The 24,389-nt window shown below is 36.1% G+C and overlaps 1 protein-coding gene and 1 long non-coding RNA gene across 2 annotated transcripts in view; one reads left to right on the forward strand and one right to left on the reverse strand.

Moving 5' to 3' along the window:
- The window catches only part of LOC127654362 (contactin-4-like), a 156,798-nt gene extending 151,432 nt beyond the window's left edge, over positions 1-5,366 (forward strand). The window contains exons 18-21 of the mRNA XM_052141500.1: positions 761-947; positions 1,322-1,434; positions 4,702-4,870; positions 5,265-5,366. Coding sequence (XP_051997460.1) covers positions 761-947; positions 1,322-1,434; positions 4,702-4,870; positions 5,265-5,356 — 561 coding nt within the window. The 3' untranslated portion in view covers positions 5,357-5,366. The remainder of the gene's footprint in view (positions 1-760; positions 948-1,321; positions 1,435-4,701; positions 4,871-5,264) is intronic.
- Positions 5,367-8,772: 3,406 nt separating this feature from the next.
- Positions 8,773-14,386, reverse strand: LOC127654367 (uncharacterized). Its single transcript, XR_007971921.1, has 3 exons — positions 14,279-14,386; positions 13,993-14,113; positions 8,773-12,965 (listed from the first exon to the last, which is right to left on the reverse strand). It is a non-coding gene; the product is annotated as an uncharacterized LOC127654367 (long non-coding RNA).
- Between the last annotated feature and the right edge of the window lie 10,003 nt (positions 14,387-24,389).

Below are 24,389 nucleotides of genomic sequence, written 5' to 3' on the forward strand. Positions count from 1 at the left end.
AATGGTGTGAGTTTGAGGCAGAAAAATCTGTTTTTACTGCAACATTTAGGAGACAAAATGCTGTTCTTAGTTGTCAAAATTACAGAATTGCTTGATTCAGATGGTTGTTCAGAAGCAAGAAAAAAGCCCAAGAAATATATTGTATATGAAATTATTTGAGTCTTTTCTTATTGTGATGGGGTGGAAAAGACATACTACAAGAGTCCAGATTGGATGAAGTGCCAGACGCAGATTATTGTGCTACCAAGATACCAATAATAATAATAATTAAAAAAAAGGATTTGGTGCATAGCACTGGAATTTTAATTATAAACAAGCCCTAAATACTCTGGCGACACTTATTTTGAAATGTCTGCACTCACAAACAGATAAGGGAAACACAAGAGGTACTTTTACAGCTCTACAACATCATAGAACAAAATGAGCAGTAATTTATAAAAAATTTGATCATCTGCAATCACAAGTTGTAAATTCCGGTTGTCAGTTATGATAGCACTGCCTGCTAACGAGTTAAAACTGATTTTGTGAGGTTTTTTTTTAGCTGATTCATTAAAACCCCCAAAAAACCCAGTCCAAATGTAATTTTTTTGCAAATCTACGTAACGTCCCCTGCTGTGTTTGTTGTTGTGTCCAGCGAGCTCATCTCAACAGAGAACGTAAGACACACTAGGCACTCTCTAAAAATTTAGTGCCACAGAAACACACTACAGCTTTAATGCAATTTGTAACAGGTGTTTTTCTGTTTTATCATCATCTATAGTTGAGATACTGGGAGAAGAATGAGAAGGAGGACACGGCTGGTGTTGTAAAGACAGTAGGAAATCGAACACTCGCCATTATTCAGGGGTTAAGAGGAAGCAGCACCTATTATATAACAGTGAGGGCCTACAACACCGCAGGAACAGGGCCACCAAGTCCTGCAGTCAACGTTACCACAAAGAAACCACGTAAGTTTAAACATTTTTAAAGATGCATGCTTGAGTGTTTAAATTTAAAGGGATAGTCCACCCAAAAATGACTTTCTGTCAATGATTTTCTTCCATGGAACACAAAAGGAGATGTATGGAAAATGTTAGCCTCAGTCACCATTCACTTTCATTGTATGGAAAAAACAAATATTCAATATAAGTCTACGGTGACTGAGGCTAGTGTTCTGCCTAACATCTACTTTTGTGTTCCAGGAGCGAGAAAGTCATACGGGTTTGGAACAACAAGAGGATGAATACTGTAAATGATTTTTCGGTGATCTATCCCTTTTAGGGTAGTGAATATGAAGTAAAAAAAGTTACCAATAAAGTGTCTTTTGTACATCTTCATAAAGCTCCCAGTCAACCTCCTTCAAAAGTCATGTGGAATACATCAAACTCCAAAATTATTCTGAACTGGGAACAGGTGAAACCACTGGAAAATGAGTCAGAGGTCATGGGATATAAGGTGAACCATATCTTTATTCTGATGAGTGTGTATTCTGAAAGTGAATGTTGTGTAATTTCAGCTGTACTGTAATGTTTGAAATTTCATCAGGTGTTGTCCTCTAGTGTTATATTATTAAAAATCATCATAATTCAGGCATTGGAGCAATTCATCAATAATGATCAATAACTTTAAATTCAGTCTGACAGACTCATTCAATGCATCATACACAGGATGAGTGATAAATATTTGGCATATTATTAGGGGTGTAAAGTAATTGAGTAAAATTACTTTTTTTTGGTATTTGTTCTGCTCGAGTGCAAATTAAACAGAATACTTGCACTTTTACTTAATTACATTTCTAAAGAAAAAATAGTACTTTTTACTCCTTACAATTTTATTTAATCTTGAAAATTACTCACTACATTTTTGCAGATAATTTGCTTTCATCTTACTGGACTGAAGCCACCTTTTATCTGCATCTGACAAAAGACAGATGACTGACATTTCAGCTCAGTCACTTCAAATTGAGTGTCGCAAGGTGGCGGAATTTCGGATCTGATTTAAGCTTTGGATACATTGAAATATTTAAGCGAATAGACCTTATGTGACCACCTGAAGGAATGTGAAGTATTCATTCAAAACAATGAGCATGAAGTGAGAAACACTGGCAGATTTGTCCTAAACTTTATTCTAAAAGTCTTTTTTATCTAGCTCTATGTCTCAAGGGGCTGTGTTTTATGACATTGCAATTTGTGTGGCCCTCTCCTGTGCAACGAAAATTGCGTGACTGTGTCAACATTTTTCGAAAATAAAATGATGTGGTTCATTACACATCTGAAGGCAGTTCCGAAGGGAAATGTCAAAATGTTCTCCTGAACAGATGAGGTTTTTAAGATTAATGTTCTATCGAGATTTAAATCAACAAAACCGACCTCCCTACCCTTAAACCTAAACCTAACCGATTATGTCATTATAAAGCAAATGTGACATGAAAACACAATTTCTGAAGCAGCCACGTCATTTTGTGTTGTTTCTGACACTTTCGGCTCACGTGTTGACTAGCGTGCTCTTTAGGACTTGTACCCCAGTCCTTTGTATCGCATATGCAACACTCGAACAGTTGAGCTACTGTGCAATTTGATCACATTCGAACAAGCTTGTAAATGTAGTTGCTTATGTAATGCAAAGGTTAAAATGAGTCATGCACTATATTAAAAGTGTTTATATGTCATAAGATAGCATTGTGTGAAGAACTGAGTGAAAAGCAAGTGTTCATGTACTGATAAACTGCTGTTTTACTTGTGGTTTGTGGGAAAGTGTATAAAAGTAATTGTTGTAGAGCCTCTAGTGTTCATTTCACAGGGAAATTGCTTTGTTACGTACAACAGGCCACATAAAATAATTTTGCAAAAATGTAGTTATTGTAAAATTATTCTTGACCAGGTTGTGAATGGGGAAGAAATACGACAGTCGTCCGAGACAGTAAAAAAGCAACCAAACAAATCAATCAAACTTAACAACATTGAGCAGCGTAGAGTAAATCCTCATGCGAGCGGAGAGATTTATGCTCACGCAACTGGTACAGATGCGCTCTTGCGTGATATGCATGCATTCATGACATTTAACAGAATTATAACGCCATAGAGCTACTGTCTGTTAAGCTGGACTATGGTATATTAAGCCAATTATTTTCATTTTATCTTCACAATACATTTTTATTATATTTATTTATTTATCTTTTGATTTTATTAATGAATTTTTCATAATATAACTGGCCTGGCCGATATATTGGTCAACTGCTAGTTCTAATATTTACATAGCTGTACAGGTAACACTCTATGCCCAAGGATTTCAAACCGGGAGCCGCGAAGTTTGAAAACCATGGGCTTAGAGTGTTACCTCTAACTGTGGCTCAGGTGGTAGAGCAGGTTGGCCACTAATCACAGGGTTGGCGGTTTGATTCCTGGCTCACAGACTCCACATGCCGAAGTGTCCAAGTGTCCGAATACACTGAACCCCAAGTTTCTCCCAATTGCGGGCTTGTGTGGAAGCTCTGCCGTCATCGGTGTGTGTGCGTGTGAAAATGGGTGAACGAGTAACAGTGACAGCGCTTTGAAAACCCGCTAAGGTTAAAAAAGTGCAAATCATCTACTATTTACCTGTACAGCGATGTAAATATTTGAACTAGCTGTTGACCAATATATCGGCCAGGCCAGTTAATCTACTGTACCTATATTTGACAATTTGTGATTATTGGTATTGGTTGATACTTGGCCGATTAACAGATTTCTTTCCGTTTTGAAATCTCTGACAGCCTATTTTTTGTTTATAATTGATTTTATTGAATGTAATAGTTGGAGTGCGTAGTGCACCTTTTCCTTATTCAGATATCTTTGAGGTAATTAAAAATATTAGTGTGTGTGTGTGTGTGTGTGTGTGTGAGCGTGTATTTATCACTTTGTGGGGACCAAATGTCCCCATAAGGATAGTAAAACCCGAAATTTTTGACCTTGTGGGGACATTTTGTCGGTCCCCATGAGGAAAACAGCTTATAAATCATACTAAATTATGTTTTTTGAAAATGTAAAAATGCAGAAAGTTTTCTGTGAGGGTTAGGTTTAGGGGTAGGGTTAGGTTTAGGGGATAGAATATAAAGTTTGTACAGTATAAAAACCATTATGTCTATGGAAAGTCCCCATAAAACATGGAAACACAACATGTGTGTGTGTGTGTGTGTGTGTGTGTGTGTGTGTGTGTGTGTGTGTGTGTAGCGTGTATTTATCACTTTGTGGGGACCAAATGTCCCCATAAGGATAGTAAAACCCGAAATTTTTGACCTTGTGGGGACATTTTGTCGGTCCCCATGAGGAAAACAGCTTATAAATCATTCTAAATTATGTTTTTTGAAAATGTAAAAATGCAGAAAGTTTTCTGTGAGGGTTAGGTTTAGGGGTAGGGTTAGGTTTAGGGGATAGAATATAAAGTTTGTAGAGTATAAAAACCATTATGTCTATGGAAAGTCCCCATAAAACATGGAAACACAACATGTGTGTGTGTGTGTGTGTGTGTGTGTGTGTGTGTGTGTGTGTATGTGCGTACTCGTGTGTGTGCATGCATGCATCTCATTTGCTAGACCCCTGCAATCTTTGTATTAGCATTAGCAATAGAAAAACCTATACCAGTCAACCACTAATTAGTACTGCAGCTAATATAAAGTGGGTTTATGTAGATGGAGATAATTGTCTTTGTCTCAGTAATGTCTTACACTGGGGAATCAATCTGCAGGTTCTTTACAAGCGGAACAGATTCAGCAGGCCCAGCATTATGGAGACCAACACCACCTCAGTGGAGCTCTCTCTGCCCACAGATGAGGAGTACATCATCCAGATCAAACCATTTGGAGAAGGAGGGGAGGGCAGCAGCAGCCGACAAATCACCATTCCTAGAATATCAGGTAGATCCTCCTAAGGGATCCACTTATTAATTAGTTACTGTAGTGGTTATTGTCCACTTATATTGTATGTATATACATTATACAAATACATTATAAATGTATTATTCATGCATTCATGTATAATGTAACAATAATATAATGTAACCACATCATAATACGTTACAGAAGTAAAATGGTGTACAAATGGCATTTCATGTTGACTTTAACTGTGGATACAATGATCTATGAGAACTGGACATGAGTTGTTATAAAGGTTAATATGAATGCATTATGTAAGGGATAATGTTCAACTCCAACTACTCTATTCTTTTAAAGTGGCACTCAGGCCTTCACTGTTACTTTACATTGTAAGCTTGTTTGTTTTATCTTCACTCATTCAATCCTTCTCTTTCAGGTCCCAATGCTATCGGTTCTGCGTCCAGTGTCTCCACTCTCTCAGCTCTCAGTACAATAGCTCTCTCTCTCACAGCTCGCACATCTTTATGACAGAACACAGCACGGGCCGCTGACTTCACACCTGACGTTCTTCCTCAAGAGGAGACTCTGAAACAATTGACTTGGAATGATAATACTGGAAATGGGTGTGTGATTTGGTCGCCAATTCAAAAGACAATGAAGGCTTGATGGAATGAATTTGTTGTTACCAAAGCAGCTTTACATAAACAGAAAAAGAGAGAAAATATGTCACATGCTTATTTTGTATGTATGACATAGCTAGCTTTTTACTTTTATTGATCCATTTGGTCTCTTTTAGAGATAGACCGATAATCGGTTTGAATTTTTTACCGATATTTACACTTTTCTACTTAATCAATTATCAGTTCTGTAGTATCAAGTCTACTTTAATATGGCAAAATCTTGTTTCAAAACCAGCCTGGAGGGTTTGTTGGTTTAAGTTGATCTCCCAGCCTGGTGAAGCTGGTCTCCAGCTGGTCTAGTTGATTTTACATGCAGACCAGCTGAAAAGTGTTCAAAACCCCTCTTAAACCAACCAAAAGACCAGCCTGATTATCTAAGATCAGCAAACCAGCTTAGGGTGGTTTAATCTTTTTTTTTTTTTTCTTCAGTAGGGTGGAAACATTCCACTTTGTCACTTTGAAACATAATTTATATTTGTATATATATATATATATATATATATATATATATATATATATATATACACACACACAAACACACTGCCTGGCCCAAACAAAAGTTGCATACTCTAATATTTAGTTGGACCACCTTTAGCTTTTTATTACATCGCGCATTCGTTGTGTGGCATTGTTTCGACAACTTTATACAACTTATATAACTTAATTTTGGGCTGAGATCTTGAATTGATGATGGGAGAGTCGAACCACTCCGTAAAGTCTTCTCCAGCACATCCCAAAGACTTTTGATGAGGTTAACGTCAGGACTCTGTGGTGGGAAATTCATGTGTGAAAATGATTCCTCATGCTCCTTGAACCACTCTTTCACAATTTGAGCCTGATGAATCTTGACATTGTTGTCCTGGAATATGCCGTCAGGGAAGAAAAAATTCATTGATGGGATAACCTGGCCATTCAGTACATTCAGGAAGTCAGCTGACTTCATTTTATTGCTGCAAAACTTTGGTGAGCCTACACCTGACCAATTGAAGCAAACCCAGATCATAACACTGCCTCTAGAGGCTTGTACAGTGGCAAGTATGCATGACAGGTGCATCATTTTATGCGCTTTCCTTCTTACCCTGAAGCGCCCATCGCATTAGGATAGGGTAAATCTGGACTCATCTGACCACATGACCTTTTTACATTGCTCCACATTCCAAGCTTTATGCTCCCAAGCAAACGTAAGTCCTTTTTTCCTACTAGCCTCACTAACAAGTGACTTTCTTGTGGCCACACAGCTGTTTATTCCCAATCATTTAAGTTCTCGTCACATTGTGCATGTGGAAATGCTCTTACTTTCACTGTTAAACATAGCCGTGAGTTTTACTGTTGATTTTTTATTATGTGACTTCACCAAGTGTTTTAGTGATCACGATCATTTCTTCCGACCAAATTTCTTCCGTGAAGCTGATGGTTCACCACTATCCTTCCAGGTTTTAATAATGCGTTTGAAAGTTCTTAACCCAATTTCCAGTGATTCAGCAATCTCCTGTTTTCTTTGCCTGATGCAGGCCAATATTTTGCCCCTTCTGAAACTCAGTAACATATTTTCCATGACTACGGGATACGTCATTCGACATGTTTTTTTAAGAAATGAGACGCTACACATTGCATCAGTTAAAAGAATTGTTGCCAGCTGAAACATATTAATCACTGCAATAATGGTATAATCATAGGCTCTTAAGTATCTGCTTATTTAAATCCAAACGGCGACCTTTTTTTTTTTTTGGCCAGGCAGTTTATATGTGTATATACAATATATATATATATATATATATATATATATATATATATATATATATATATATATATATATATTAGGGTGTAACGGTTCAAAATTCTCACGGTTTTAGGGTCACGGTTTTGATATGGTTCCGTATTTGCTATGTTCATTAAAAAACAATATTACTGCCAAATCCAAAGTAAAAATATTCTATTTGTTAACAGACACTTCAAGAGATTTACCCTCACTACAAATCACCATAGTTTTACTACATTAACCATAGTTTAAACATTGTATTTGTAGTAAAATCATAGTAACCACAACATTAACATGGATACTGTCATGGTTACAATACTATATTAAAAGCAATGTTACTGGATGGAAACTACAGTATTACTGTTGTAAAACAATGGTTAATTGTATCTAAACTATCATTTCTGCCAAGAAAACAATGGTGACAGGAGTCATTGTTACTTCAATCATGGCTACTACAATATTACTATAGTAAAACCATGGTTACTATATGGCAACTACAGTATTACTACATAAAACCATGGTTAAATCTATCAAAACCATGATTTCTGCCAAGAAAACCATGGTGACAACAGTCCTTGTTATTACAGTCATGGTTACTACAATATTACTACAGTAAAACCATGGTTAATTTTTGTTAGGGTCCTTAACTAAAAAAAGTTTTCTCTAATTACTAACTCAATATTTTAACTTAATACCTGTATTATTACATGACATGCATCACCATAAAGTGCATTTCAAAGATCAAGAATTAAACTTACTATTAAAATTAATATGAGAATGGATGTCATATACCAGTATACGGCACTCACGTCGCACAATGTCTGCAAACACTCCCTGTTTTGTAAAAATGTTTTGAGCATCGCTGTTGTAATTTACTGCATAGAGAAAAAGTTCCCAGACAGGAGACTTAAATAATGCAGGGGCTTCTCTCTTGCGGCTTATTTTCTCCACTTGCCATTTTGCCAACTAACGTGTGCAGATCTGTGATGTCATCAATCAAGTAAATATACTAACAGTTCATAGGACAGCTTCTCTCTGTAGAAAGCTGACCCATGTGAAACACAGGCAGACTGTGTCCACCTGCAGAGCCATACAGGTATATTGGCAGAGGTTACAACTGCGCATGTCTATTTGGCGCTTTATTTTCTTCGCAAAACTATGTGATCCAGATGTGCTATTAAACTAGAGGTGAGAAAATGCTTACCGAACTGTGGTTGGCGAACTGTACTTTTTGATTTTTACCAAGAACCGTTACACCCCATATATATATATATATATATATATATATATATATATATATATATATATATATATATAAATAATGCATATTATTTTATAATTGTTGTAGTCTAAAGCTATTAAGCTATCGTTGTGTCAAAAAGCAGAAATAAAACAATAGTTTAAAACTGGTTCTGCATATCGGTTATCGGACACTTTACATTGAAATAATCTGTATTGTATCGGTAAAAAATAGACAGTATGGGTCAATCTCTAGTCTGTTTGCTTCTTTAATTGTAGGCGGGGTGTGTAGGAACTGCTTTAGATGCATGTCATGTACAATGTTTTGAATGAGAATGCAGATGTGTGAACCTTAATCATTTAGAGCAAGACATATTTGACTGAAAACAAACTAATCATCATAATTTGTGGTGACGGTCTTCTGAGGTCCTTCTCCAAGCAAAGACTCTCCAAGGACTAACTACTGTTTACGACATGAGAATACTTGCACTGAAATCACGTCAGAAAGAAAGTGAACAAACAAAAAAATATACGCAAACACTGACCAAGAACTCTGAACTGCTGGAACTGCTGCTACAAGGCCAAGATGGGCATCTTTGAAGGTCCGTGCTTGGTGTCTTTGTCACCTCCATTCTTACTGGTCAGCAGCAAACTTTGATGATTTATTTTGTACTGGAAACTGGGCGTTCATGTGGCTCTACTTTTCCGTCATTCTCTGCTTCTCTGTTGTTATGTATCGCATTTAGACCTGTTCTTTGCCTTTTGTGTGCCTCATTGTGTGTTTTGAAATCCTCAGGTCCTGAAAAAGCCTTAATACATATTTATTAGCGTTACCTAGGTAAGTGCTGGACGCCAGGACTGTGAGTGGTTAGTTATTATGACTGCGTCGAGCAGAAGGCTGGGGTCATCGTCAAGTCCAGGGTCCAAAATAACTCTTGGCAAGTGCTAAATATGAGTAAATATTGGCTTTGATGAGTAAAAAAAAAAAGAGATCCTCAAGAGCTGGCTGTTAACTTTATTAGGAACATAAAATATGGTTTAATAAATGCAACATAATACACCCTTGCTGAGATTATCGCAAGTCCTTTCAACATACTGTATAATCACATGCAGGATATGAATTATAGATATCTATAACCTAATTTTAACAAGATTCAATGCTAATTCTTGTTATCATGAATAGAATTACTGCTAGTGTAAATGCTAATTTTGGATTTGTAATTAGGTTTGCACTAGTAAAAATGTCATTTTTTTATGTCAATAATTACATTCTTACAAGTACAAATATCCATTCCTGATGTCAAGAACTGAATTACAGGAATTGAACATCCTATTTTTTGATATCTGCAATAATTTATATCTGCATATTTACTAGATGTAATTAATCTGTTCATATAAGGCATGCACATTTTCACTTGAAGCAATGTAATTATTGCTATCAAACATTATCATTTTTACTAGTAGGAAATACATAGCTGATATGTGTATTTTGGAATTTGAACAATAATTTAATATCTGTAACTGCATTTGAACATGAGTGAAGTTCTACTAGTGAAAATGCAGTAACAGATATAAGTAATAGCTTTTTACTAGTTGAAATTATATTTTTGATGTCAAGAATGAGCATTTCTTGGTGATGTAATTTTCTTTATCAAGAATAACCATTTTATTATGTAATTACTGATATAAGACATTTCTAGTGTCTCAAGAATTAGCATTTTTACTAGTGAAAATTGAATAGTTGATATCTAAAATTAATATCCTGCATGTGATTAAAAGTCAATTCGGCTTGTCACAATTCTGCAAGTGATTAAATGTCAATTCGGCTTGCCATAATGATTTAGCTCATTATCAAATCAACCCATATACTATGGAAAACATTTGCCACTACTTGCATTTCTTGAACTCCATGGGGTGACATACAGTATGTGGAAAAGTTCTATTCCTCATATTAAATGTTCACCCAATAATTCTGTCATTGAGCAAAAAGTATAAAGACAATATCATTTTTTTAAATAAAAATAATGAAAAATAAAATGTGTCAAATTACTTGTCATTGGCAATGACATGTATAGCAAAAAGTTAATTTTGGACCCTGGTCACATCAAAACAGGGTTTCGGATTGGGGTTTGGGTTGCCGGTGTGAGTTTATTTCTTCCATGTTCCATATTATAACAGCCTTATGCTGTTATTCATTGTTTCAAGGCAATACAGTGTGTTAGCGTGTGTGTGTGTGTGTGTGTGTGTGTGTGTGACCTCTAATGTAGCGGCTACAGTTTCTGCATTTGTTTAAATGCCATGTGGGACAGCGGTAAAGTAGCTTGACATATATTGAGAGGCAAATAGGCTAGTAGACATACTACTTAAGAACATGTGGAGCTCTAAACAAATGTACATGTAAATGCTTTTTGTATATTCCAGATAATTTATATTTAAGTGGACATCAAAGTTTCCCACAAACTCATCCGTTTTATCTAAAGAATTGATGTTTATAAGCTTAACGTGGCTCTGCATGTGGTTGTATTCATTTCCATCTCAATTCATTTGGTAATGACATCCTTTTGATTAATGATACAATTCAGTCGTCCATTTCTGAAGATGTGTGCATTGGTTTGTGTACCATAGCCAGAACGGTCTTTCTTGAAACCGGTGATTTCCACCAAACTTCTTGGCTTTATCAGATATCCATTTATTGATCCATACTGTTTTTTTCCCCTCTAAGGTTCTCTGTTTATACTGGGTTAAAAAATAAAGGAAGTTTATATAAATGATTGCATTTGGCTGCACAAATGTTTTGTTGGCCGCATTAGCTGTGATGGACTCGCAGAAGAGACAATGTGTTTAAAATGCTTAAAAGGGATAGCTCACCATTATTACTCACTCTCTTGTCGTTCCAAACCTGTATGACTTTCTTTCATAGCAAACTATTTGAAGAACCTCCGGAATGCTCTTTTCCATGTAATGAAAGTATATAGTGACCACAGCCTGTCGAGTTCCAAAAATCACCATAAAAGTAGTCCATACAACTGCTTTGTGTGAGGAACAGATATTATTTAAGAAAATTAAAATTTAAGACATTATTCACTGATAATCTTCCCCTCCTCTGTAGCTCTAAAATTTAAATCACAGTTCCACATTTTCAAACTTGCCTTGTCCTTATTTGTCACATGACAAATTTGAAAAAAATGACGTTATATGGAATAAAGAAATATGGGTTCGGAACAAAAGTGATTGCGTACATGACAGAATTTTCATTTTTGGGTGTAATATCCCTTTAATAAATCAGGAAATGATTGAAAGAGCAAATTAGAAGAATATGATGACAGATGACATAACAGGCTAGTCTATAGAAGCAACATTACAATGATGTCATGCCCTTCTCCTTGCAAAACCCTTGTGATGCAGTACACTATAATGTACATTATGTGGTGTGTAAGGCATCTCTGTGTAGACCAAGACTGTTTTGACCTCTTAACTGTACAAATAGCAGATTTTAAAATGTGACATTTCTAGTATGAATACAACCTAAAATAGGAACAATTTCTTTAACAGACAAAACTATTTATTGTCACTTCAATAAATACAGTATGATCCCAACAATGTGAAAGGACTTGTCATTTGTTGAACACAAATAGGTGTACAAAAAGAAAGTGTACAATTCTTATGTAAAGGTAGATTTCATCCCAAATTAATATTTTGTAATTTACTCATGTTGTTTCAATCCTGTATTTACTTTCTTCCATTGAACACAAAAGGCGACGTTAGGTAGAATGACCACCATTCACTTTTATTGTACGGAAAAAAGATGCAATGAAAGTGAATGGTGACTGAGACTTACATTCTGCCAAACCTCTAAAGTCATACTGGTTTGAAACATGAAGATGAGTAAATGATGACAAAACTGTCATTTTAAGACAACAGACATACTTGATGTTGATAAAAGATGTTAAAAGCAACATCAGAAATGTACTTTTTATTTAGAGTTTCTGCTTTCAAATATTGTTTTGCATCAATAACATTGTGATTCTTCAAAGTCACCCATGACGCAGCAGAGTACGAAATGGCTTGGCCCTCCATGACTATTTAAAAACAGCTAAAGGAAACGTGGCCTTTGGGCATCTTTTCAGAGGACTCAGTCGTTGACTTCACCTTCAACCGGAGCTGGTCTGTAGAGAAACGCTGTGTTTAATTCATTGACAGCAATAACAGGGATGATGTATGAGTATCTAATAAAAAGCTAATTGGGAGCATCTGAGGCCAAAAGGAAGGATTCCTGAACAGACTGCAAAGCAGCTGCTTAAGACAGAGTCATAATAGAGAAAAATGAGTTCCACTGGATGATTTACTGTCTTATTGATGTTGTAGTGACTGACAGCTGCTGTTCATTCATGTCTTCTTCCCTGAACTCCATCTGCTTCAAGCATCTAACACCTCCACCTTCTTATGATTCATAGGAGCACTGAGGGGAAAAACTTAGATATGATTGGAGCACAGATTTGCTTATTTTAATTGAATTAAAGGAAACAGATTTTCTATGAATTGCAACCAGTGTTGGGAAAGGTACTGCAAAACGAACTAGTTTGCAAAGCATTTAAGCAATATCTTTTGAATTATGATTGCAAAATAGATGATTTACTTACAAAAAAAACTGTATTATTGAAAACTAAAAATAAGAGTATTATTTATCTGGCACAAAAATTATTAGGATCTATGGAGACAGCATAAATATAAACAATACATAAATATTTATTTTCTTTATATTTATTAATAAATATTATAAATATATTGTTTTTGGTTAACAATCAATTTAATCTATATGTTTAATAAAAAAATATGAATAAATATTATTCATATTTATTCATACATAGTTGTATTCATTTTTATAAAATAACACATACAGTAATACACGAAATACTAAAGTTATTATAGTTTTTTATATTTTAAATTTGTATTATTTTAAAGGGATAGTTCAGCGAAACATGAATATTATTTTATTATTAATTATTTATTCACCCTCGTGTTGTTCCAAACCTGTATGACTTTCTTCTGTGGAACACAAAAGGAATTGTTAGGCAGAATGACAACATTTTTCAACATTTTTCCTCATGCTCTACAGAAGAAAGTCAAGTCATGCTATAAATATATAGATTAAATAAAAAAACTGAATCAAAAACAGTGAGAATCATCAGTATTACTACTTTTTTCTGTACAAAAATAGATGTAAAATGTCTGAATGGACTTCTAAGAAAACTACTGAGTGATAAATCTTTTTTTTTTTTTATGGATTCATTTAAATCAACCATCCAAACAAAGAAAAAATATAATCATTTGGAAGGCTTTTGCAATAAAGTAACATTTTCACACTGCACTGCTACTTAGAAAAAACATACTGTTACTGGAAAAGTTTCTCCCAAAATGTGCTTGCAACTGTAGATGCTAAATTATTAATAACTACAGCATATTTCTATATTAAGCTGAGAGTTTACTGTGGAAGTGTTGAGCAGTTTTCAGTCGCAGATTGGCCACAGTCTCCTCTGCGTCTGCTCACTTCAACACCAGCTTCCAGCCATAAAGATGGGTACTGTGGCACAGTGCTTCAAAGGCTTTCTGTGAGAGACAGGGTACAAATTAAGAGCTTAATAGTTGTATTGGCATTATAACTGGCATACACTGATTGAAATATTTTAATAAACTACTGATATATTGGGCATACTGGAAACGCCTTATTGGTCATTTATGTTAAAGATAAGATAAAGTGATAGATGCACCTACCTTGGCATCCTGTTTAGTGAGGAAGTCAGTAAAGCCAAAACCACGGTGGGCTCCACCAATCACTGTCTTTGACAGACGAACTGTCTTCAGCTCTCCAAATGTACTGAAAATAAGAAAACCTTAATAAAACACCTGCATTTTAAATCACAACTCATACTTTAGGGTACAATGTTATGATAATCAGACATCTTGAGGTATGTCTATTAGGAACACTATTGAAAATCTTTGATTCTCCTTAATCACCTGCTCATAAACATTATCCAAATGTTTACACTTACAAATGTTTAAAAATCAAAAAATGTATCAAGTATGTGGAATATTTATATTAATAATTAATTTGTCACACTGTGGGACCACTTAAAATGAACTAGTGAAGGTAAAAAAAAATAGAAAACCTTGTATATGATATTCACATGAAACCACAAATATTCTTTAAATATAAAAACAAGTCTCACCAGAATAGTTCTCTCAGTTCTTTCACTGTGGCTTGGAATGGGACATTTTGCACCAGGATCTTAGACGTCATCCGTTTCCTGGCAGTCTGTTTTTTCTTCTTGGCATGAGTCACACTTGACCTGTGACAGCCACAACAGAAAAAGCTATTGAATGGTATGTAGTAAAGCTATTAATGTTTGTCAATTTAATGGTCAAACAAATCCATTGAACGTGAAGAATGTCTGAAAGAAGCACAATGGCAGCTGCATAAAAAACAATAAATGTTAAAATGGATTAAATGGAGTGGTGGTGGCGTAGTGGCTAAAGCACAGGGCTGTTAGTCAGAAGGTTGTTGGTTTGAACCCCACAGCCACCACCCTTGAGCAAGGCACTTAACTCCAGGTTGTTCCAGGGGGATTGTCCCTGTAATAATTGCACTGTAAGTCGCTTTGGATAAAAACGTCTGCCAAATGCATTAATGTAAATAAATCAATATGTGGTTTTTTTCTCCACACTTAAAGGGATAGTTCACCCAAAAATGAAAATTCTCTCATCATTTATTCAACCTTATGCCATCCCAGATGTGTATGACTTAGTTTTTTTCTGCAGAACACAAAAGATTTTTATAGGAATATTCAGTTCTTTAGGTGCAAGTGAATGGTGACCAAAATTTTTGAAGCTCCAAAAGGCTGCATAAAATTAATCTATATGACTCCATGTCTTCTAAAGCAATTAAAAAAAATATATATATATATATATATATATATATATATATATATATATATATACAGGTCCTTCTCAAAAAATTAGCATATTGTGATAAAGTTCATTATTTTCCATAATGTAATGATAAAAATTACACTTTCATATATTTTAGATTCATTGCACACCAACTGAAATATTTCAGGTCTTTTATTGTTTTAATACTGATGATTTTGGCATACAGCTCATGAAAACCCAAAATTCCTATCTCAAAAAATTAGCATATTTCATCCGACCAATAAAAGAAGTGTTTTTAATACAAAAAAAGTCAACCTTCAAATAATTATGTTCAGTTATGCACTCAATACTTGGTCGGGAATCCTTTTGCAGAAATGACTGCTTCAATGCGGCGTGGCATGGAGGCAATCAGCCTGTGGCACTGCTGAGGTGTTATGGAGGCCCAGGATGCTTCGATAGCGGCCTTAAGCTCATCCAGAGTGTTGGGTCTTGCGTCTCTCAACTTTCTCTTCACAATATCCCACAGATTCTCTATGGGGTCCAGGTCAGGAGAGTTGGCAGGCCAATTGAGCACAGTAATACCATGGTCAGTAAACCATTTACCAGTGGTTTTGGCACTGTGAGCAGGTGCCAGGTCGTGCTGAAAAATGAAATCTTCATCTCCATAAAGCTTTTCAGCAGATGGAAGCATGAAGTGCTCCAAAATCTCCTGATAGCTAGCTGCATTGACCCTGCCCTTGATAAAACACAGTGGACCAACACCAGCAGCTGACATGGCACCCCAGACCATCACTGACTGTGGGTACTTGACACTGGACTTCAGGCATTTTGGCATTTCCTTCTCCCCAGTCTTCCTCCAGACTCTGGCACCTTGTTTTGCGAATAACATGCAAAATTTGCTTTCATCTGAAAAAAAGTACTTTGGACCACTGAGCAACAGTCCTGTGCTGCTTCTCTGTAGCCCAGGTCAGGCGCTTCTGCCGCTGTTTCTGGTGCCTGTGCACAGTGGCTCTGGATGTTTCTACTCCAGACTCAGTCCACTGCTTCCGCAGGTCCCCCAAGGTCTGGAATCGGTCCTTCTCCACAATCTTCCTCAGGGTCCGGTCACCTCTTCTCGTTGTGCAGCGTTTTTTCCCACACTTTTTCCTTCCCACAGACTTCCCACTGAGGTGCCTTGATACAGCACTCTGGGAACAGCCTATTTGTTCAGAAATTTCTTTCTGTGTCTTACCCTCTTGCTTGAGGGTGTCAATGATGGCCTTCTGGACAGCAGTCAGGTCGGCAGTCTTACCCATGATTGCGGTTTTGAGTAATGAAACAGGCTGGGAGTTTTTAAAAGCCTCAGGAATCTTTTGCAGGTGTTTAGAGTTAATTAGTTGATTCAGATGATTAGGTTAATAGCTCGTTTAGAGACCAATTTCATGATATGCTAATTTTTTGAGATAGGAATTTTGGGTTTTCATGAGCTGTATGCCAAAATCATCAGTATTAAAACAATAAAAGACCTGAAATATTTCAGTTGGTGTGCAATGAATCTAAAATATATGAAAGTTTAATTTTTATCATTACATTATGGAAAATAATGAACTTTATCACAATATGCTAATTTTTTGAGAAGGACCTGTATATATATATTGGTCTGTTCTCACCCAAATCCTATTGATAGCTTCAAAGGACATGGATTAAACCACCGAAATTATAGGGATTCCTTTTATGCTGCCTTTATGTGCTTTTTGGAGCTTCAAAATTGTAGATACCATTCACTTGCTTTGTTTGGACCTACAGGGCTGAAATATTCATCTAAAAATCTTCTTTTGCATTGAAAGAGTGGCAGATGGTCATTTACCTGCAGCTGTCTCATGGCTTTATGTGCTGCCTCTGGTGTTTTATACTGCACCAAGCCATAACCCATAGATAGCAATTTACCTGAGACAGAGAAAGAGAGAGACCAAGATTAGATAAGGACAAAAAGAGAGAAAGAGGACAAAATGTGAAAGACAGAAAAGAAAATAGAAAACAGTTTTCTTACTTCAAAATCAAAGTATCTTTTCATACATGTATATATGTATATATACACACACACACTCAATGAGTGTGTAATTCACACTCTAGCGAGACTGTAATTTGAAGTAATAACTTTTCTTTGCATGATACATTGACTGAATTTATACGATATCCCATGTCAGTGTTAGCTAGCTAACCAGCTTTATCAATAGCTGTTAGCCAAATTTAGTGGATGATGACAGTAGCGGTTTATAAATTGTCTGTACATTATAAATATGTTGACACAATTCAATATTGATGTGACTCCATTGCAACTGTAATTTTGATATATCGATTCACTATTGTTTTATAATAATAGAATGTATATATTTTCTGTATAACCAAGTTACATTACACTAATGAATGGAGCTTTTTACATGATCTTGAACATGTTATTGTAGTTTACCTTTCTCAATAATTAAAGATTAACATTGTCATTAACCTGACTTCAAGTATAAAAAGAAGATCGTTTAAATTATTTGAAAGTTGTGAAGCAAGGTAGCTTTCAATTCATCAGCGTTAGCAGGCAAAATCAAGTAAGCTAAAATGACACAGATCAATCCTTATTGCACTATATTTAACATGCTTTGCAGTTAAGCTTACATGTTCAATAAGAACGCCAATTCAACGAAGGTCCCTCCAGGAATCAAATGCCCTGCCGATGTTCACTCTAGTTTTCACTCAACCACGATCACGTTCCCGCTTAGCCAGACGGGATTCAGTAGATAAATGTTTTTTTTTTTGGCTTACTCGGAGTGGGTGTTGTTCTGGGAGCCGGCCATTTGTTGGATTCCATCTCTAAGATAACTTTACCTGGTGTTGCAGTTGGTTGTCACTGTTGAATAGCGGAAGCACCGAGGCAAGACTCATGGGAGTGCCAATAAACGTCACATCCTTTGGATTTTCCCGGCAAAAGCGACCCGCTCCCTTCACATGAAAATAAGTCTACAGGCTTTAATAGGCAAACAAGGAAGGACTATTTTTTTAAGTTGCATTACAAGCCTTTAACACATTGGCAAAAAAAAAAGGTGAATATTACATGAAAAATTTTACATATTGCATCTTTAACATTAAACTACATTAATAAATGCTGTTCATTGTTCATGATGCCTAATATGCAAACTAACATTAACAAATTGAACAATTATGTCAAGTGTTACCAAGAACTCTCTTGCTTTGTCCACCTTTCACCTTAGGCCTATGAACTCTGTCCTCACCTCTCGTAATGTTTACGCTGAGGTGTTAAACTTGAGGTTCTAAATGAAGAGTGTCCAGCCAGGCAAAACCTCCTCCTCCTCCTCATCCTCCTCATCATCATCATCATCATCATCATTTTCCTCCTCCTCTACCTTTTTCACTACATCTGTTTCCTCAGCTGATTTGTCCTTTTCAGATTCTGAAAAGAGTAAGATGTACAAGATAGTATGAATGTATAGAGTGTACTCTAGATACAAGGGAAGATGCTGGAACTAGAGAGAGAGAGAGAGAGAGAGAGCGAGAGAGAGAGAGAGAGAGAGAGAGAGAGAGAGAGAGAGAGAACATGGAATAAACTTATACCAGTGTTTGTCACCTGTTCAAGCTTAGCAACGGAACTGAAGGCACAAAATTATATCTTATATAACTAAATAACTCAAGTACGGTGAAAAAAGTAGCTCAGGTCTGTACATTACAAATACACCTCCAATCAACTTTGTGTATGCCAGTTTTATGAAGGCATGTTTGGCTTCAGTGGGCTCTAGGAACTCCACTATAGCAGTGAGGCCAGAGGGGGGCAGCAGAACTCTTCCCAGTGATCCATGAGGCAAGAACAGAGTTACACCACTGGCCCTCTGTCTACATACAAACACATGCATATACAAAGAGAGAATTGGTTCTTACAACACGGTTTGCAATTATGGTTTTGACACTCTTTGAAATCAACCTATATATGTTTCACTTCTAGTTGTCTCTGCATATTAAGTAGGAGGAAATCTTATTAAGATTGAAAAATGACACACTTCACCTTTAATCCTGTGGGTCAAAAAAACACATTTTACCTGAATGAGTCCAGAGACACTCCGTTGTCAAGGAGAAACTGTCTGGTTTCCTGCACTATCTGCATCTCCCCGAGGGCCATCCGCCCTCCGACTCCTGCTGAGACAAAATCAGTCTCATGTTCACCAGAAAATTCGCAGAGAAACAAGACAGTCATTTGAGTTTTGAAAAACTCACATGATCCAAGCGATGGTAACCAAGGGCAGCCTGACTAGTTTTGTCTGTGCAAATGCATTTTTCTGGTCAAAATACTTAAATACAAAAAACTTGGTGGGATATTAATTTAAACAAAGTCGGTTTGTCCTAAAGGAATGTAAACATGAGAGACAAAATAATCTAATATGTTTCATAACAGATCGGTGCTTAGTTCTTGCAGTCTAAGTATAGCCTAACAGACCAGTCACTGTCTATTTTGGCATTAATATGAATTAAAACAAAAATAGACAAAAGAAGACAAAAATCACACTCTCTGTTCTTAGTTTATTTATTTGTTCTTCATTACTTATTGTTTACTTGTGCCATTATTCACTTAAATGGCAAATACTACATACACCACTGTTTTCATTTCATTACTGTGGTTAATATATACATATATATAATTTAATTTTATTTTAAATAAATATTCTGAGTTTTAAAAAAAGGTTTGCTCAATCGACAGCATTTGTGGCTTTATGTTGATTAGCACAAAAACATTTTTAAATAGAATTTTGTTAAATAGAATTGTCTCTGCTTTTTATGAAAATAAAAAAAAAATCGAAAATCAAGTTTACAGTAAAACACTTACAATGTAAGTAAATGGGGCCAATTTGTGAACTTTACAATACTCAATACAATAAAACTAGTTTTACATGTTGATATTATTTTAGTGTGATAAAATCGCTTACTAACATATCTGTGTAAAGTTCTATCCAACATTAGACTTTGTTGCCAAGACGACATTGCGCGGCAAACCCCAAAACCTTGAAACAACCATATTAACGATGATTTAAAAAAAACTTAGCAGCTCAAACAATACACAAAATTGTGTAAAGAACCAAAGAATTATTTAAGAGCTTCTATAAAGTTATAAGATTCACATTTCTGCCTTTAAAGCCACCTTTTCACTGTATCCGACAAAAGACAGATGATAGACCGGAAGTTATTCATTTCCAATGGAGAGTCCACTGATCTATAATATATAGATCATTAGTAATGCTATTAAAATGGACATCTATAGGACAAGGCATTCTGGAGGGTTAAAAAGATTTATTTTTTTATGGAAAATTATGCAAAACATTTTCCCACTCCCTTAAAGATATTAATGAAATAAGATTCCTGCGATATCTCATTGGTCTCTGTGACAGCTGTAGACTTTATAAACAGGTGAAAGTTTTTCACCAGTCAATAATTTAGCTTGTTCACATTGCGTTTTATTTTAAGCAGATCATTGAGGCTATGGTTCATAATGTTTGTCAGTTGAGGGCGCTATTGTGCCACTGTTGAATTTGACAGCCACAGGAACAAACATTGCTACACTATTGCTCAAATTTGGTCTCAATGATCTTTGCGGGGCATGATTTTGGAATGAGGGGCATGGCTAATTAAAATGGTTCAGTCACGTGAAAGCTTCAGAACACTAAAACAAAATTTTAATAATAATAGTTGCTTACAGCACCTTTAGTTTGAGTACAGAAATGGTTATTTAATGGTGTTATTTGAGCAATATACAGTGCATTCAGAAAGTATTCAGACCCCTTCATTTTCAAATTTTGTTATTTTACATCCTTATGTCAATTACTTTTTTACACTCCATACCCCATAATGACAAAGCAAAAACCAGATTTTTGATAGCTTTGCTAATTTATTCAAAAGAAAAAAACTGAAACATCACATTGACATTTCATTCAGACCCTTAACTCGGTACTTCGTTGAAGCACCTTTGGCAGCGATTACAGCCTCAAGTCTTTTTGGGTATGATGCAACAAACTTTGCACACCTGGATTTGGGGATTTTCTTCCATTCTTCTCTGCAGTTCCGCTCAAGCTCGGTCAGGTTGGATGGGGACCGTCTGTGGACAGCCATTTTCAGGTCTCTCCAGAGATGTTCGATTGGGGTCAAGTCTAGGTACTGGCTGGGCCACTTAAGGACATTCATAGGGAGTTGTCCCTACGCCACTCTTGCATTGTCTTGACGGTGTGCTTAGGGTCATTGTTCTGTTGGAAGGTGAACCTTCAGCCCATTCTGAGGTCCTGAGCAATCTGGACCAAGTTTTCATTAAGGATAGCTCTATATTTTGCTGCATTCAGCTTTCCTTCAACCCTGACCAGTCCCTCCCACTGAAGAACACCCCCACAGCATGAAGCTACCACCACCATGCTTCACCGTTAAGATGGTATTGTGCAGGTGATGAGCGGTGCCTGGTTTCCTCCAGACATAATGCTTGGAATTGAGGCCAAACTGTTCCATCTTTGGTTCATCAGACCAGAGAATCTTGTTGCTCACTGTCTGAGTGTCTTTTAGGGGCTTTTTTGGCAAATTCAAAGAAGGCTTTCTTGTGTCTTGCACAGAGGAGATGCTTCCGTCTGACCACTCTGCAACACTACACTGATCTGGGCTTTATGGCAGTGATGGTTGTCCTTTTGCAAGTTTCTCCCATCTCCACACATGATCTCTGGAGCTCAACTAGAGTGATCATCAGGTTCTTGGTCACCTCTCTAACCAAGGCCCTTTTGCCCCAGATTGCTCAATTTGGCCAGGTGGCCAGCTCTAGGAAGAGTCCTGGTTGTTGCAAACTTCTTCCATTTAAGAATTATAGAGGCCACTGTGCTCTTGGGAACCTTCAATATAGCAAAAAAAAATACAAAATTGTAGCCATCCCCAGATCTGTGCCTCAACACAATCATGTCTCTGAGCTCTTCAGGGAGTTCCTTTGACCTCATTGCTTGGTTTTTGCTCTGATATGCATTTTCAGCTGAGAGGCCTTATATAGACAGGTGTGTGCCTTTCCAAATCATGCCCAATCAATTGAATTTACCACAGGTGGACTCCAATAAAAGTGTAGAAACATCTTAACGATGATCCAGAGAAATGGGATGCACCTGAGCTAAATTCCAAGTGTCATAGCAAAGGGTCTGAATACTTCTGTCAATGTGATATTTCAGTTTTTTCTTTTCAAGTTATCAAAAAAAAAAATTGTGCTTTGTCATTATGGGGTATGGAAAAGCATTTTAGCATAAGGCTGCAGCATAAAATATGAAAAAATGAAGGGGTCTTAATACTTTCTGAAAGCACTGTATTTGTCAAAACCTTCCTTTTAGATGTGGGAGTATTTTCTAGGCAGATGAACTTCTGGTGAATGTTGAAATTCCTGTGGGTGGAGTTTGAATCATGTGAACAATACTTTGCGAATAGTTATTCATGCCATGTTAATGTATCTTTGCATGTATTTTGTGAAAGTTTCTGTGTTTAACGACTTAACATGATCATGATGGGATGTGACATATTGGATATATTGCAAAAACAAGGTCAGCAAGCAATTTTAATCACACTAAACATTAAAGGAATTGTTTACCTAAAAATGAAAGATCTCTAATCATTTATTCACCCTCATGTCATTCCAGATGTGTGTGACTTACTTCTGCTGATCACAAATAAAGATTTTTAGAAAAATATCTCAGCTCTGTTGGTCCATTCAATGCAACTGAATTTTGACCAGAACTTTGATGTTCCAAATAGCATATCAAAGCAGCATACAAGTAATCCCTACTACTCCAGTGGTTAAATGTTTTCTGAAATGATATTACAGGAGTGGGTGAGAAATTATCAATATTTAAAACTTTTTTTAATATAAATGTTCCTCCTTGCCCAGTAGGTGGCGATATGCACAAATAATGCAAATTGTCAAAAACTAAAGAAGAAGAATGGGAAGTGAAAGTGGACATTTAAAGGACAAAAAGTACTTAAATATGTATCTGTTTCTCACTATCTGAAGATATGGATTTAACCACTGGAGTCGTTTGGATGACTTATATGCTGCCTTTATGTGCTTTTTGGAGCTTCAACGTTTTGGTCACCATTCACTTGCTCAGTATGGAGCTACAGAGCTGAGATATTATTCAAAAAATATTTGTTTGTGTTTTTCAGAATAAAGAAAGTCACACACATCTAGAAAACATGAGGGTGAGTAAATTATGAGAATTGTCATTTTTGAGTGAACTGTCCCTTTAACAATATAATGTTTACATTGCATGGTTAAATGCATGTCTACATACTAGCAAATATATAGATGTGTGTGAGAAACAGATCAATATATGTATATATATATATATACACTGATCAGCCACAACATTAAAACCACCTGCCTAATATTGCGTATGTCCCCCTCATGCACCAAAACAGCACTGCATCTCATACTATTCTTCTCACCAAAATTGTACAAAGCGGTTATCTGAGTTACCATATACTCTGTCAATTTGAACCAATCTGGCCATTCTCTGTTGACCTCTCTTATCAACAAGGTGGCAAGATTCAGAGTAAATTCTAGAGACTGTTCTGTGTGAAAATCCCAGGAGCTCAGCAGTTACAGAAATACTCAAACCAGACTGTCCGGCACCAACAAACATGCCACGCACCAAATCACTGAGATCACATTTTTTCACCATTCTGATGGTTGATGTAAACATTAACTGAAGTTTCTGACCCGTATGTGTATGATTTTATGCACTGCATTGCTGCCACATTATCAGCTGATTAGCTAATATATGGATAATTGTTGGTATTGTTGCTATTTTCTTTTTTCTCTTTTCTTTTCTCAGACATTCACCTGCTCATTATCATTTACCAAGTTTCCTTGCCTTATATAAAATGTATTATCCCATTCAGTCTCCTCTTTGTTAGAACA

The sequence above is a fragment of the Xyrauchen texanus genome, chromosome 13 (genome assembly GCF_025860055.1).
Source record: "Xyrauchen texanus isolate HMW12.3.18 chromosome 13, RBS_HiC_50CHRs, whole genome shotgun sequence".
Lineage (NCBI taxonomy): Eukaryota > Metazoa > Chordata > Actinopteri > Cypriniformes > Catostomidae > Xyrauchen > Xyrauchen texanus.